General features: G+C 36.3%; 1 protein-coding gene across 1 annotated transcript in view; it reads right to left on the reverse strand.

Annotated features, from left to right (window-relative positions):
- Positions 1 to 1111: 1111 nt before the first annotated feature.
- PDE1C (phosphodiesterase 1C) overlaps positions 1112 to 14238 on the reverse strand; it is a 175106-nt gene continuing 161979 nt past the window's right edge. Inside the window, exons 13-16 of the mRNA XM_021540500.3 lie at positions 9292 to 9412; positions 7871 to 8046; positions 4336 to 4632; positions 1112 to 1155 (exon numbers count right to left, since the gene is read on the reverse strand). Of these exons, the coding sequence (XP_021396175.2) occupies positions 1112 to 1155; positions 4336 to 4632; positions 7871 to 8046; positions 9292 to 9412 (638 nt within the window). The remainder of the gene's footprint in view (positions 1156 to 4335; positions 4633 to 7870; positions 8047 to 9291; positions 9413 to 14238) is intronic.

Raw genomic sequence — 14238 nt, forward strand, 5'->3', positions numbered from 1 at the left:
AGTTATTTCAGTGTTTAAGCTTAGTTTCTGCAGTAAGAGCTGTGATTGGTACTTGTTTAAGGCAGTTTTTCCTGACAGATATTTGACTCAAGTATATAGGTAACATGACCTCTTAAAAGAACTGACTTTTTCTAAACAATTATTACTAAGGGGCCTCTAAAGAAAAAGTATGTAAATATGTGTCTGAAATTCATACATGCTCCTAGATGAAATTTTCTAGGTGTTTAGTTGAGGTATTATATTTTCTTCATGCTTACCACTTTGCTAGAGCAGTAGGAATTTAAATAAATTTGATGGTTTTGACCATCAAAACAAACACTGTATTATTTATATTTAGGAATAGTTACATTTCAGCGAATTTCACTGATGCACAAAGAAGATGACAGAAAATATGTTTGCATTTATTTTGCTGCCTAGTAATTCAGCAATTGTCTATGAAGTAATGTGGGTTCAGATACCATCTCATAGGCCTGTGGTACACAGGTGAGGAAGTGCAAAAGTGTAAAACACACTGCAGAACTTAGAGATGTTTTCCAAACTGCTGAGGCTGCTAAAATGTCTGTGGACGTCTACACTAGGCTCAGACTCACTTGAAATTATTCCCAGATGCCCATGAAACCATCCTACGGCTTGGGATTGCTACAGTTTAAAAATGTTTCAGCATCCTTAATAGAACCTCTTGTGCAGCATTCTTTTTCAGTCTGTTTTCTTCATGTCCAATGTGTCCTGTTCTTACAGACCGAAGAATACAGCCAGAAGAAAGTCAGAAGGATAGAATCTCACAAATCTGCATTTCCTAATAAGCAATTCCAATAATCCAGGATTTTTGTTTCAAGCTCAGCACAAAATTTGATGGATAAGGCTTACCAGTGGAACTAAGTGGTACTGGGCATTATATGAAAGGAATGATTTTCCCTCAGAATGCTTCAATGGCTTTTGTCAAATCTAATGACTGTTTCTGTTAAGTTTGTTCCTGGTTACCATACAATTTTTTTTGTTTTAGAATTACCTGGAGATGTTTAGGAAACAATAGATTGCATATAAAAATGTGTGTCAAAAATGCAATAAAATGTTGTCCTTACCATCTGTTTTCTTTGATTCCTCTCCCGCACTACACTTCTTTTCTGTCCAGTTTGTTGTCTTCCTTTAATTCACCTAGAAAGAAGCAATGAGAAACAATAATAAACACTATAAGCATTTTAATGCATGCAGAGTGCATTTTAACACTTGTAACTCAATGAAATTGCAACACCCAAAAGAGATGTTGTTCTTTAGGAGGAAAAGTCTGAGTTAAAAAAGAACTTAATGAACACATTTCCACAGAACAAAGCACCAGAAAAAAAATTCCAACTCCTACAGATAAGCAAGTTTTAAAATCTAGTTATGAATTTATTCTAATTATCAAAATGTTTTAAAGTTATATGCAAACTCACAATACCTCTGATTGTATGTTGACCATTAAAAACTTGATCATAAGATTCATGTCAGAGTCTGAAACATTAATGCTTTCCAAAGAATTAAGATCCTGCAAGGCTTCATCATAAATGTCTGTTTTAAAGAACCGTCCTTGATACCCTAAACATGCCTATGTAATTTTGCCTTGTTTTCTCTTACCAGATTCCTTTAACAGATTTGTTTGTGTTGGTATCAAGGAACAGTCATCCTAGGATTGATCATTGCCTTTAGAGTCTATGTAGCAAACAAAAAAATCCAGGCCTTTGGCAGAGCAATGGTTCATGCAAAATGAAAATAGCAACTTAAGATAGGGTATATTTTATGAACCCAGGAATGTCAACCAAGAGTGTTTTTTCAGTCCTCTATTAGCCATACAGCAAAGCACATCAGACCTTACCAGACCATCCCTTCACTGAATGAGAATGCTGAATGCTAGATCAAATAAAAACTTAAATGGAAAATTGTAGCAGAACAGATCTATTTCAGCTGCAGTATCCAAACAGAAAGAAAGATCCTTTTCCTTTTATGATGTGCACCTCAACACAAAAAGCTGTAAAAGTCTGACTTCAGAATTTTGCAAATGTGAGGCTGTATTCCAGTGATGCTTATTCTCTTTGTATTTCTAATTTTGGTACTATAACTACTTCCCAGCCTTTGGTTCAAGATTAAAGGTATTAAGCTTTAAAAAGGATATGATCTGCCTTCCAAATACTCATGGGGGCAGTGGATATTTATTTTTGGAACAGCTCAAAAAAGAAAAATTGTAGAGAAATAGGGTCTCCCTCTTCCACAATGTGCCTTAGTCATTAGCATATTCATTATTCTTGGACAGTAGTGGATCAATCTCTCTATCTAATTAGGTTTCATCATAATATAAAAGAGGAATGGTTTTCAAACCCTAAAATATTTAACAAGATGGAACCAAAGCATGTTCTGTTCAGTTTTTATTTGAAATTTTTCATGTTTATCTTCCTAAGCTCACTCTGTGGATTAAAAAAAAAAATGAATGCAAGATGATACAGGACAAACAGCACCCTCCTCAGCAGATCACACTGCCACTGACTTGGGGTCTTTGTACAGAGAGGTTATGAGCAGATCCAGCAGGGTTTAGGTGTCTGTTTGATTAAGGTGGTCTTAAAAACAAAGGTAAGTGTGTGCAGGAAAAAATGCTGAACATCTACACATGCACTGTCCCAGAGTTTGATCTCTCAGAGAAAGCACAGGGTAGTGTATGACAGAGAGACTTTAAACTCACCCGATAACACAATTTCTGAACTTTCAGTGAATATTATGAAAAGGGGACTTTTAAGTAATATAATATCTATGTTGTCATACTGCCAGCAGCAGAGCAGAATAATGATTGTAATATTTTTGAAAGGGATTACAGAGGCAGAGAAATAATAAGACAAATATATTAGATGAGATTTCAACATATAGGCATAAAGGAAGCTTTGGTAAATCTAGAGATATGAATGTTAAGATTTCATCAGTCCCCAGAGACACTGCAGTGATTGTTCCTCATAAAGGCCTTATCCCATAAATAAAGGAGCAGAATTTCTTTTCCTGAGGAAGACACTAATTTTCAGGAATCATTATAATTCCTTTCAGAACACTTTTGACACCTGCAGCAGAGACACACTGCCAATAAAAGTACTAGAAAAATCACTAGAGCACACTTAGTTCCCATATTCTTAGAAGCATGCAAAACAAGTGTATGCAGAAGAAAAGTCTGGTGCAGTCTAATTTGCATTTCATATGTCCCTGACCTTTTTGTCTTCCTGAGGGGCCCATTCATGTTCACACATGTAACACTGTCTGAAGAAAAATCCCATACATGAGAGAGAATGACAGCTTTGATTCCCACAACCCTTCCATTCTTAAGAAAAACCTGATTACAAAGGAATTACTGGGGAAGGCCAGCAACCCTAAGAATGATATCAGGAATGTTTTAAACAAAATTTCTGCATCTTCTGCCATGTAAACTCACTGCTTGAACCTGAACTTTCAAAGCCAAAATGCCCATTCAGTATTTTTCTAAGAGCAGGCTTCTAAGTGGTTTTTTCACTACTTTTGGACTGCATGATACTAGCCAAGTTTGTGACAAGACACATGTGGCTGTAGTGCCATTTTTTGATATTGTCTCCAGGGAGCAGGAGCTGTGCAGGAAAGAACAGTGTAATGGCTAAGAGACAAGTGATCTCTTCTGTTTGGTTTAATAAGTTTTTTTAATGTTTAATGGAATTTTCAAACATTTTTTTCCACCTTTTTTTTGGGTGCAGAATGGGATTCTTAATTTAACTCAGTCCCACAGCAAGTTAAAAAAGTGAAATAAAGTTTCTGTAAAAAAAGTCCTCAAAAAATAAAGGCTAGTGATTGTCCTTATAAAAAAAAATAAACTGAACAAAGGAAGGATAAATAAAATAAATCCTTAAAAAAGAGTGGAGAAAATTTCTCTGTTCCAAAACATATTTTGATCTGAGGCTCAAATCAAAGATGCATTTAATTTGCTTTAAAATGAGTTTAGAAGTCAACTTTGTCTTTTCCTGTCAGTTACTCAAGCAATGACAATATTCATTGAAGCAGGTTATTGGTTTCAGCTTTCCATGATCTGTATCATAAGAGGCTATTTCAGTTCCATGAAAAAACTAATTTTTCCTTGTTTCCAAGCAGGAATAGTGAACCCCTTCTACAGAAAAACACTACTTGGAATTTAATTCAGTTTCTGATTCCCATATGTAGGAATAACATATGTCTATGTTATGTTCAGGAAGAGACTCTGGGCCCAGGAATGCCTTTTCAGGACATGAGGCTCCCCCATCACTAAGGTGAGTTACTGGCTTTAGGGGTGGATTTATGTTTCAGTAGAAGACAATAACTCACCATTCTGGACATGCTGTTTCTCTTCTCCCAGAGTATGATGGTGATCCATTTTCTTATTTGTCCTAGTTGCATTTTCCCCTTGATAGGCTTCATGTTTGCTCATACCTCTTTGCCAAGTGCCATTTCCAAGATTCTTACTGGAATCTGTCCTTTTGCTTTCCCCAGGATTTGATTCTTTGCTTTTTTCTGTCTTTCTTTCTGTGACATCTTCACCTGGCTTCCCATCCTGTTCATCTCTTTCCTTTTCATCTGTTCCCTGATAAGCATTTCCCTCTGCTTCTTTCTTGGCCTTTTCTTCTGCATCCTCAGCAAAGAGAGAAGCCAAGCAAGGAAAGATATCACAACTATCAGTCAATTTGACAAGAACAACTCATGTTTTTAAATCTACTTCAGCTTTTCACATGCAAAAAAAAATTTACTTAAACATAGGAACTGACAACGGAAAAAGAACATGAGAGGACATTTAACAAAATATTCTGAAAACAACCAGTGGTTGTACTAAATGTATTTTATGTGTATGTCATTTTCTTACCATTTAAAGTTCACCTTGAAAAGGTAAACTCGAAATTCTTGAATGGCAAAAAGAGATACTAGCTACTGAAGGCTGTAGGGATGTCTCACAGATTTCACAAAATATTCTGGGTTGGAACGGATCCATAGAATGCAATTCTTAAGTGAATGAGCCATACAGAGGTCAAGCCCATGCTCTAAACAACTGAGCTAATTTCAGGGTCTCCATAGCATACAGAATTCCTCTTGTTTGGGCATCTGAAAAAAAAAGCTTTATTCTGCACCTGAACCACAGGAAAGAACTTTGTCTCAGGAGAATTGGGCTTGCTACAACACCATTGGATAAGTATCTCTTGTCAAAAGTAGTGTCAGAAAATACTTTATCTAAATGGTGCTTTGTACATTAGACTGTTTGTTTTATCAGTTCTTTTTGTTTGTTGCTCTTTAATTATGACCATTTAGGCAAAAAAAAAAAAAAAATCCAATCAGTAATGATCTCACTTTTCTCACACAGTATGAGAAATTCTTTATAAATGTCATATTCAGGGTAAAAACAGCTCACTGAGGCTTCTAGGGACAATGCAATTCCCAAAGGGAATACAGTATTTTACGAATAATTTATTATAGTATTAGCAACAAAAATAGCACTAATAGGTTCCTTCCTTTCTGATCCCAAATTTCTATTTGCTGTCAACAAACAGTAAATGTTTCTGTATTCTCTTAATAATAATTGTTTTTATTGGCAATGCATCTTGACTGCAAGACACCAGTTTGTCAAGGGTCAGCAGTTTATGCCCCTGCTGTATAGTAGGCCTTGCTACAAGACAGGCAAGGATGGTGATGCAGAAACTTGCTGCAAGTTGAGAGAAAATAGCAGCTGAGAAAAGATTCTGATGCAAGTAGTCTGGAATCCAAAACCAGTTCCTTAGTCCTTAGCCCATACAAAGGTATGCTGGGCTGTATGTTTGTATAACTATTACAGGATTAAAAAAATATGCATGCTTGTACTTCTATATGTACCTAGAAACACAGAAATTATGTAAAAGTCCTGTATAGGTCTGTCTTGCACTTAGGATTTTTATGCAGTTTATGCTTAGTCAAGAAAATATATATGGTACATGCTGAATTACATTTTTAAAACGGGTTACCTGTATTGTAACTTTATCCACTTAACACTCCTACATCCCAAGACACTCAGCATGTTACATGCTTTGCTTTTTTGGTTAGCTTTAATTTGGTCCATAGGGAACTGATAGATATTAAATATAACAAAAACCCCAAAACAAAACAAACAAAACCAACCAAATGAAAAACCCACAACAAAAGCAAGCAAAAAAAAGCCCCAAAACACACACATGCACACACACATAAAAAATCCCAAACAACAAACAAACAAACAAAAAACCCACCAAAAAAACCCCAACAAACAAACAAACAAACAAACCCACCACAACGAAAAGCACCAAAACCAACCAACCAACCAAAAAAAAAAAAAAAAAAATCCCTGGGAAATAGATTTTGAATTATGCTTTTGTTTTCATCTTCATGGAATGCCTATAAAGTGTTTTTACTTAATGGCAAGTTTTAATGACAAACGAAAACTTGTTTTGAATAATACATTATTTCCTGGATCTTTAGGCAGGTCTTTCAGTTGGTGAGGAAAAATTTGCTCTGGCACTTTGGAGAACTATGCCAAATCCCTAAAGTCACAGTCACACATTATATTAAAATCAAACTCCTTCCACTTATATGAAATAAAACAACTCCATAAGGGATTGACCAACAACCATTCAGATCAGAGAATAAATTGTATCACAGTTTCATGGAGAAAAGAAAAACATTGACATATTCCTCCTTTTTTTCCCTCCAAATCTGGTCTAAATTGCCTAAAGGCTCTAGGATACCTTGCGCAATCATCCATAGGGAAAATTACACCTAATTGAGGTGAGGGAAAATTATACCTAAATAATTCGCAAAAGATGGCTTTCAGTATTTCCAAAAGAACTCCAATAATAGAGATTTGCTAATGTCTAACTTATTAGACATTATATTAATATCTATAATAACCTTTCTCCTCTTAATGGTCCAGGATATTTGAATAAAAAACAGTTTCCTTATTTTTCAGCTGCAGTAGTCTTCAAAAAACTGCTTTCAGCTATACACTTTCTCAGCTATAAACAAATTATCATAATTTTCCTTGCTGTACTCTGCATTTTCTACAACTGGTTCGTATGTTTTATCAACTACAGTGGCCAAAACTAGGCACAGAATAACACTGAGGGCCTTGTTACTGCTGAAAAGATGAGAAGAATGCCAGAGGGGTCTTAGAAGCAAAGTCTTTTAAGGGTTTTTTTAGTGTGTATATGGGGGGAGTGTTGCTTTGCTTTGTTTTGTTTTGCTTTGCTTTGTTGGGTTTTGTCAGTGGTGGTGGGATGTTAGTTGGGATTTTTTTCAGTTTCATGACACTATTGAACCCTGGTCAACCTTCAACCAACACAGCCCTCATATTCTTCTGAAATGTTAGCAGTCCTTCCTGATGACATCACACATATTTTCAGCTTAATTCCTAATTAATTTTCCAAGTTATGATCAGAAATATGAAACCAGCTGTGAATAGAGAATATTCTGTCCTTCTTTTCTGAACTGTCTGCCAACTACTATCCATCTCCAAAAGTACCACCCCCTTTCAACCTGAACAATGAACAATTGATAAATCTATATTGATAAATAGCATTCCAAATATTTTTGTACCCACTGAGTCTGATCTGTGGTTTAGGGGAATCCCCTTTAAATTTCTTCTCTACCCATCATTCACATTCTCTTTGTTATGTACACTTACACAGCATAAGAAGAATATAAGGCTTAGATGAGTCACAATGTTCCTGTCTTTCTGAATTCAGAGTGGGTTGTTGAACTCAATAGGTGGATTCTTTCAAACTAACAGTTTGAGAATGGTTAGACTGAAGATGAGTTTTGAAGAAGGACAACAGAATTTTATTTTTTCACTAAAAAGCCTGGCTGTTACCTTTGGTGGCTTGTGCTTTCCATTTCTCTCTGTTTTGCTGCACCACCTCAGTCCAGGTGGCTTTAAAACATTTGAAGTCCACAGTGAGTATGGAGCAGTTGAGTGAGGCACTTCCTTCAGACCCAGTGCTCTTCACACTTGATCTTTTTACTTCAGAGGGACTAATGCTATTCAAACTAGGACACAATATCACAAAACACAGAAGAAATCAGCATCCAACTCAAATACAGCTAAGAAAAAATAATAGTTGAATGTCAGGTAACAGAGCTTGGAAAAACTAAGTTTCAATCCCTTATCCTTCCCATCTCTCCCACCCCAATCCAACCAATGTTAAAGCAAAGAGTACAACCTGAGCCAGTATTAGAAATTATATATACATATATATATATATATGTGTGTGTGTGTGTGTGTGTGTGTGTGTATGTATAAAATATATAGAAAGTATTAGAAATTAGAAATTGGCTGCTTTTCCCCATCTTATTTTTTGCCATTCATTCTCACTAAGTTCTTTAACTACTTTTTTGTGTATCTCCACTCCCTTAATATTACTGGAGAGTCAGACAATTCTAGAAATCAAAAATGACACAGAAGTCTCCTAAATTTCACCAATGGCAGGTATTAAGCACAGGTCAATCTCTGTCAAGGGCTTGGTGACTTCAGCTGAGGCTCAGGCATTGATTTCTGTTACAAATCCTACAGCTGACTTTTGATACTTGCTTGTGAACATTTTGACAAAGGCAGCAAGATTACTGACATAGAAAGATATTAGTATTTGTTTTTTGTTTGCCCAAGAGCAAAAAAATCACCTAGAAGAGTGAATCCTGACTTGATAGCCCTACTCTAGGGAGCACTAGCCATGTGGCATTTGAATTCCAAGATATGCCTTGTCAATTAAACTAGTAAAAGAGCATTATCTCTAAAACAGCAGTACAGTTTGAATGGTCCAAGACTTCCTACACCTAGACTCCAGGTGAATTGTGGTGATTCTTTGCACATTTGCATGATCCTAAATACTGTCATAAAAGTGTGCTTATTCTTTCCAGCCATCATTTGTGTTTCAATCACATTCATACTTCTAGGCATGGAGAAAAAAGTGACTCCCAATTATTCCCATTACATTCTCTCTGACATTAATGACTAAGAGAGCACTGAGAGTGTATCTGATTGCATGGCTACAACAATTTGTGCTCCTTGCCTTAGAAGGTATGACTCAGGCTGATGCCACCCTCCTCCCTCTTGGACCTCCTCCAGGCTGGACTTTCCCTGCACAAAGTCACCTCAAGAGTTGAGCTACAGTGTTGACAATGCAGATATGGGTCTTTCAGCCACAAGAAAGACATACACTGAAGAGAGGGGAAATCAGAGCAGTTGATTGCAATGGCAACTTATAGAATGAAGGGACAGGGTGCAAGGTTTTTCACCTGGAACGCCTAAATCCAGACATGCCAGAAAGGGAAGCTTCATCAATTAGTGGAGTCACAATTTTCTCTGTCATGTCGGTCAGCACAGTAAAAGTGGGTTCCACAATGAAATCAATGAAACCTGAGCAGAAACACAAGGAGAGTCAAACAGGCATGAGGAGGATTTATGTGGAGTTCCTGCTTCAGTGAATACAGATGACCACACTGTAAATCACAGTAAAAAAATTATACATTGAAAGAAGGATAGGCAAATACTAGAAAGGGAAATCTGTGTTATACATTAATCCCTGACCCAAGATCCTCAATATAGCATGCAATAAAAGGTACCTATTTAAACATTGGAAAGAAACTCTGGCAAATCATAACATAAACTCCTCAAGACTTATTTAATATAAGAGTAGTGTGATATTGAAGTCAAATTCCTAGCAGATTTCAATAAAACTTAAAAATAAAGTTCACCTTCAAAGAAGATTCTCTCAAAGAAGAAAATAATTATAACAGCAATACCAGTAACCTTAAACTTCCCTTACTTACAACATCAGTGTGTTGCTGTGAATTCCCTCTCCTCAGTTCTTGGCCAGCTTTTTCTTGTTGATAATAAAAGAGATCTAGATGCTTTCCCCAAATTTTTTTATATTAAAAAAAAAAAAAGGGAAAAAATAAAGACCCAAATATTTTCTACTTCAGTATACAATTTGACAGAAATTAATATGGGTCTGCTCTGAATGTCAGGAAGTGCAGACTGAAGAGCTCTGTGGACATAAGGTCATGAGATGAAGGAAAATCTAAATTGCATGATATCTTGGTTTGAAAAGACAAGTGTCTTCTGAGAAAGGCAGGAGCCTCCCTTGAAATAAAGAATGTAAACCTTCTCCCTCTGAATTATTATAATTTTGAAATTAAGGGGCTCTTAAGCAATGATATGGGAGCAGGAATAAAAGGTTTTTATTAAGGAAAAAATAAAAGTAAAAAAAAATGCAGTAAAACAAAACAACACTGACAGAGTCAGAATATGATCTGACACCCTGTCGGTCAGGGTGGTGGTAGTAGTCTGATTAAATGGTAGCTGCAGTCCTCCTGGAGTGATAGTTGTGCTTCTGTTGAAAGCAGTGATCCTGTAGAAGGGTGTGGTTTTCCTCTGAAGATCCAGTGGTGGTGTAGATGGGCCTAATCTGCCTCTGAGAATCCAGTGGCAAAGGCTGACTGGTGTTTCAAATCTCAGATTATATCCAAGAATGCTTGGCTCCTCCCCTAGGCAGAGCATTTCACAATGGGATGATGTAATTTTATCAGTCAAGCAATAAGACTCAATGGTCCATTAACAGAAGATATTTTCCAGAGGGAGGATTGGTTTTGGAAGAGATAAAGAAAACTGCCCCACCTGGTTTTAACAGGTGGCCCAGTTAACATAAGATAACTGCTCCACCTTTAACAGATGGCAATAGAATACACACCCTGGCTACATTTTCCATTTTCAACCCAAGATACATGAATAAAATGTAGACGTGGGTAGCTTACATATTTCCCTAATTCTTTTAGCACTGCATTTATTAAATTACTTAGTGCTGCGGGTAGCCAAGAAAACAGTGAAGTCCTTAATCCCTTCTTAGGCACATTGGAATTCAGGTTACAATTACTACTGTTACAAATCCCTACTATTACAAGTTTTAGATATTTTAAAATTATTAACAATTTATTTTTCATTAATAATACTTTAATTTCTCTGACCCAGTCATGATATGTTTCTATGGTACTGGTGACTCTAGGTGATATATGAACAACAAAAGCAGAAATGATCATGTGGTTCAGGCACCTGAATTCATGCTTCAATCCATGTTGAACCCAGGGCACAGGGAATATTTCTCTGCTTGCCCCAAGGGGTCCTGACCCCCAGGGAAGCACTGCTTTTAACTTTCACCCATGGAGAAGGCTTCCAAGACTTTGGGACGGATTGGAGTCTACAAGTGCAGGGATAGTGTGGTTTGTCACAGGGTTAGAAATTTTGGTTTTGGGATTTTAGTATGGAGGTAGATAGGAGTCAGGATGGAGTATCTTGGGCATTGTCTTCTTCTTCTTCTTCTTCTTCTTCTTCTTCTTCTTCTTCTTCTTCTTCTTCTTCTTCTTCATCTACTCCATTTTCTGCAGTGTTGCTGGCACAGGGTGACTGGCTGGGGGAAGCCGCAGTGCAGAGGTCACGTGGACAGACGAGGGATGAGTTATTGGCAGAAAGGTAGAAATAAAGTACGTTTTAAGAGTTAATTGGATAAAACAGCTTTAAAAGACCTTGAAACTGTACATCTTGTGACCATTTTTGCTGTACTTTCTTGCATACTAAGTCCAGTGTAGAGGACATGTGGAACTTTTGATAAAATAAAAATAAATAGCAATCTGAAGACTGAAAAAGTTCCATGAGTCTCTCAATCCTGAGAACTGTTAAAAAGAGTTTTTCCCCTATCAGGGGAGCCTCAGGGGAGCCTCAGGGGCCCTACAAAGGGCAACCACAAATCCACTTCTTGAGTGCAAAGCAGTTGAGCATCCTCCTAGTTCCATTTCCCTCCCTGTATTTTTGCCAAATTTCTAAAAGGATGGATTGTTAGGTGTATTTTCATGCCAATCAAATAGTTCCTTTCAAGTAACATTTCTGTACATCTAGAGACACATGCAGTCTTATCTGAACATGTGACTCATGTGTCACCATAACACTGCATTAGTCTTAGCTAGTAAAATTTAGTAAAAAAAGAATTCCTAGGTAGTTTATCAGAAATGCATGCAGTATAAAACTTGAACAGGAAATTGTATGCTAGATCACAATGTAGATAGTCCCAGCAAACTTCATGTAATTTTTTTAAGCACTGAAAATTTTACCACCTGAGAACAGTGTTAAGTGTGCCACAGGAATTCTAAGGATAATGAGAAGTTGATTAACACATTTGTGTGTCTGGCTGTCTATATGTCTCTTCTATTCTCCTTCACTCAAAAACTTACCTCTTAATGACCAAAGAAACCCAAGTCATAGTACTTTGTCATTCTGCTCAGCAAGTAATACCACTGCCATTTGCTCCTTCACCACGCACAACCCTGAGATATGCAAATCTCTGATACCAGACAGATGTATGTGTCACTAACTTCAGCAGCAAGATGGTGGGATCTGTTCCGTGAGATACTGAACAGTTACACATAAACACATTAAGCAGTTGTGTTTAAGAATCAAGTTTTCCCTGTGAGAAGTCTTGCATCTCATCAACAAAGATGAGCAGATGTGCCAAAAGAGGTCGTTTACCAGAGGCAAACAAACTCAAATACATAGGACAACTTTTCTTTGATAAGCAGCATTTTTTCCTCTATTCCCTATAACATGAATAAGTTATTCAACTATGCTACCTTAAAAAAGGGATTATAATAAAGTTGGAATCATAATCTGCTATTGTAAAAAAAAAATTAGGACTTTATTTTAAAATTGTGTAACTTTTGCCATATTCCCACATGCCTTGCCTCCCTTGTTTGCTTTTCCTCTTTACCTGAGATTTTGAGATTTAAATACAGTAATTTAGTTTGCTGCTTCAAACCCTGAATATCAAATGAGCCTGAGTTTTAAAATCTATTAATGGTAATGACCAGTTTATAATTTTTTTCTCCTTCAGTATAATGAGCATGATAAACATTTCTGCACCCTAGAGACTAAGATTATTTTACCAGTTAATGCTGCATACTAAGAGTGAATTCCAGGCATTTGCCTGGAATTCATTCATTCATTATACTTGGGAACATCAACATAGAAGAAATTGCGTAGAGGACAGTTTCTCTAAAGTTCACCATAAAAAAAAAAAATAGCATCATGCACTCATCAGCCATTATCCAATGTTTTCTGAAAGTGCATTTTTATTTCTTGACAGTAAAAGGACAAAAATAAAATCGTACCGTTGCATTTATCAGCTGCAAAAGAGGACAATGACAATAAAGGCTGATCTTTAACACAAGCTTCCTAGAGTTTGAGCCAGAGAAGTTTTAGCTCCTGATAAGCTTGTTGGAAAATATGAAAGTCTTGGTCTGGTTTTCTTTGCAGTATTTTTTTCTCACCCACTCTGACAAGCAGCTTGACTTCCAAACAAAATTTCTCCCAGTTTTTGTACTTCACTATGGTACAGAAATATTTGCTATACTCATTCTATTGAATAAGAAAAAGGATGATGAATTGGTCATTGTTAACATTAATGGATTTTCAAAATAAAGTTCAATAATTTATATTCACGGGGTTTTAATTTATCAGTTTAAATTGAACAATTTTTTCATAACCTGACACAACAGGAGACATGCGTTCTTTCCTTTGAGGAGTTATTTTCTGTTGAATTGCTTAATTTCATAATCCATACTGCCAAAACCTGCCATCTGTGTTTGTGAGAAGCTTTAATTAATGAAAATGTGTGCCCACTGTTATTGTATCTACAGTGACCTTACAGCAAACCAGCAACTACAAACAAATTGTGCCACCAGAACACAGTTTCTAGGCTGTGTCTTTGATAGAACCAAAAGCACAATTTTATTTCACTAAGAACAAAAGTTTTAATTTATAGAATTGATGGCTTAGTGCTTGGTGCAGATGACAGTCATAGAATCACTGAGGTTGGAAAGGACCTTTAAGATCATCCAGTCCAAACATATAATAGCACAATTTGGAATTCAGTAAGAACTTACCTCTGCAAAGAAATGTAATTACTATTCCAGGAAACAATATTTTGAGGCTATTAATTGGGTAAACAAATATATGAAAGGAGATTATTTGTCTGAGAATCTAGCCTACAACTTTGAAAGTCTTATCTCAGCAGATAGCCAGAAAAAGGTGGTTGCAGTTTAACAAAAGGGACATAAGAAAGACACTGTCAAAATGTGCAGCAGACTGAGAAATTAATAATTTTATAATGGTAGGAGGAAAAAATAAAGAGTAGTCTA

This window comes from Lonchura striata, chromosome 1 (genome assembly GCF_046129695.1).
Source record: "Lonchura striata isolate bLonStr1 chromosome 1, bLonStr1.mat, whole genome shotgun sequence".
NCBI classification, from domain to species: domain Eukaryota; kingdom Metazoa; phylum Chordata; class Aves; order Passeriformes; family Estrildidae; genus Lonchura; species Lonchura striata.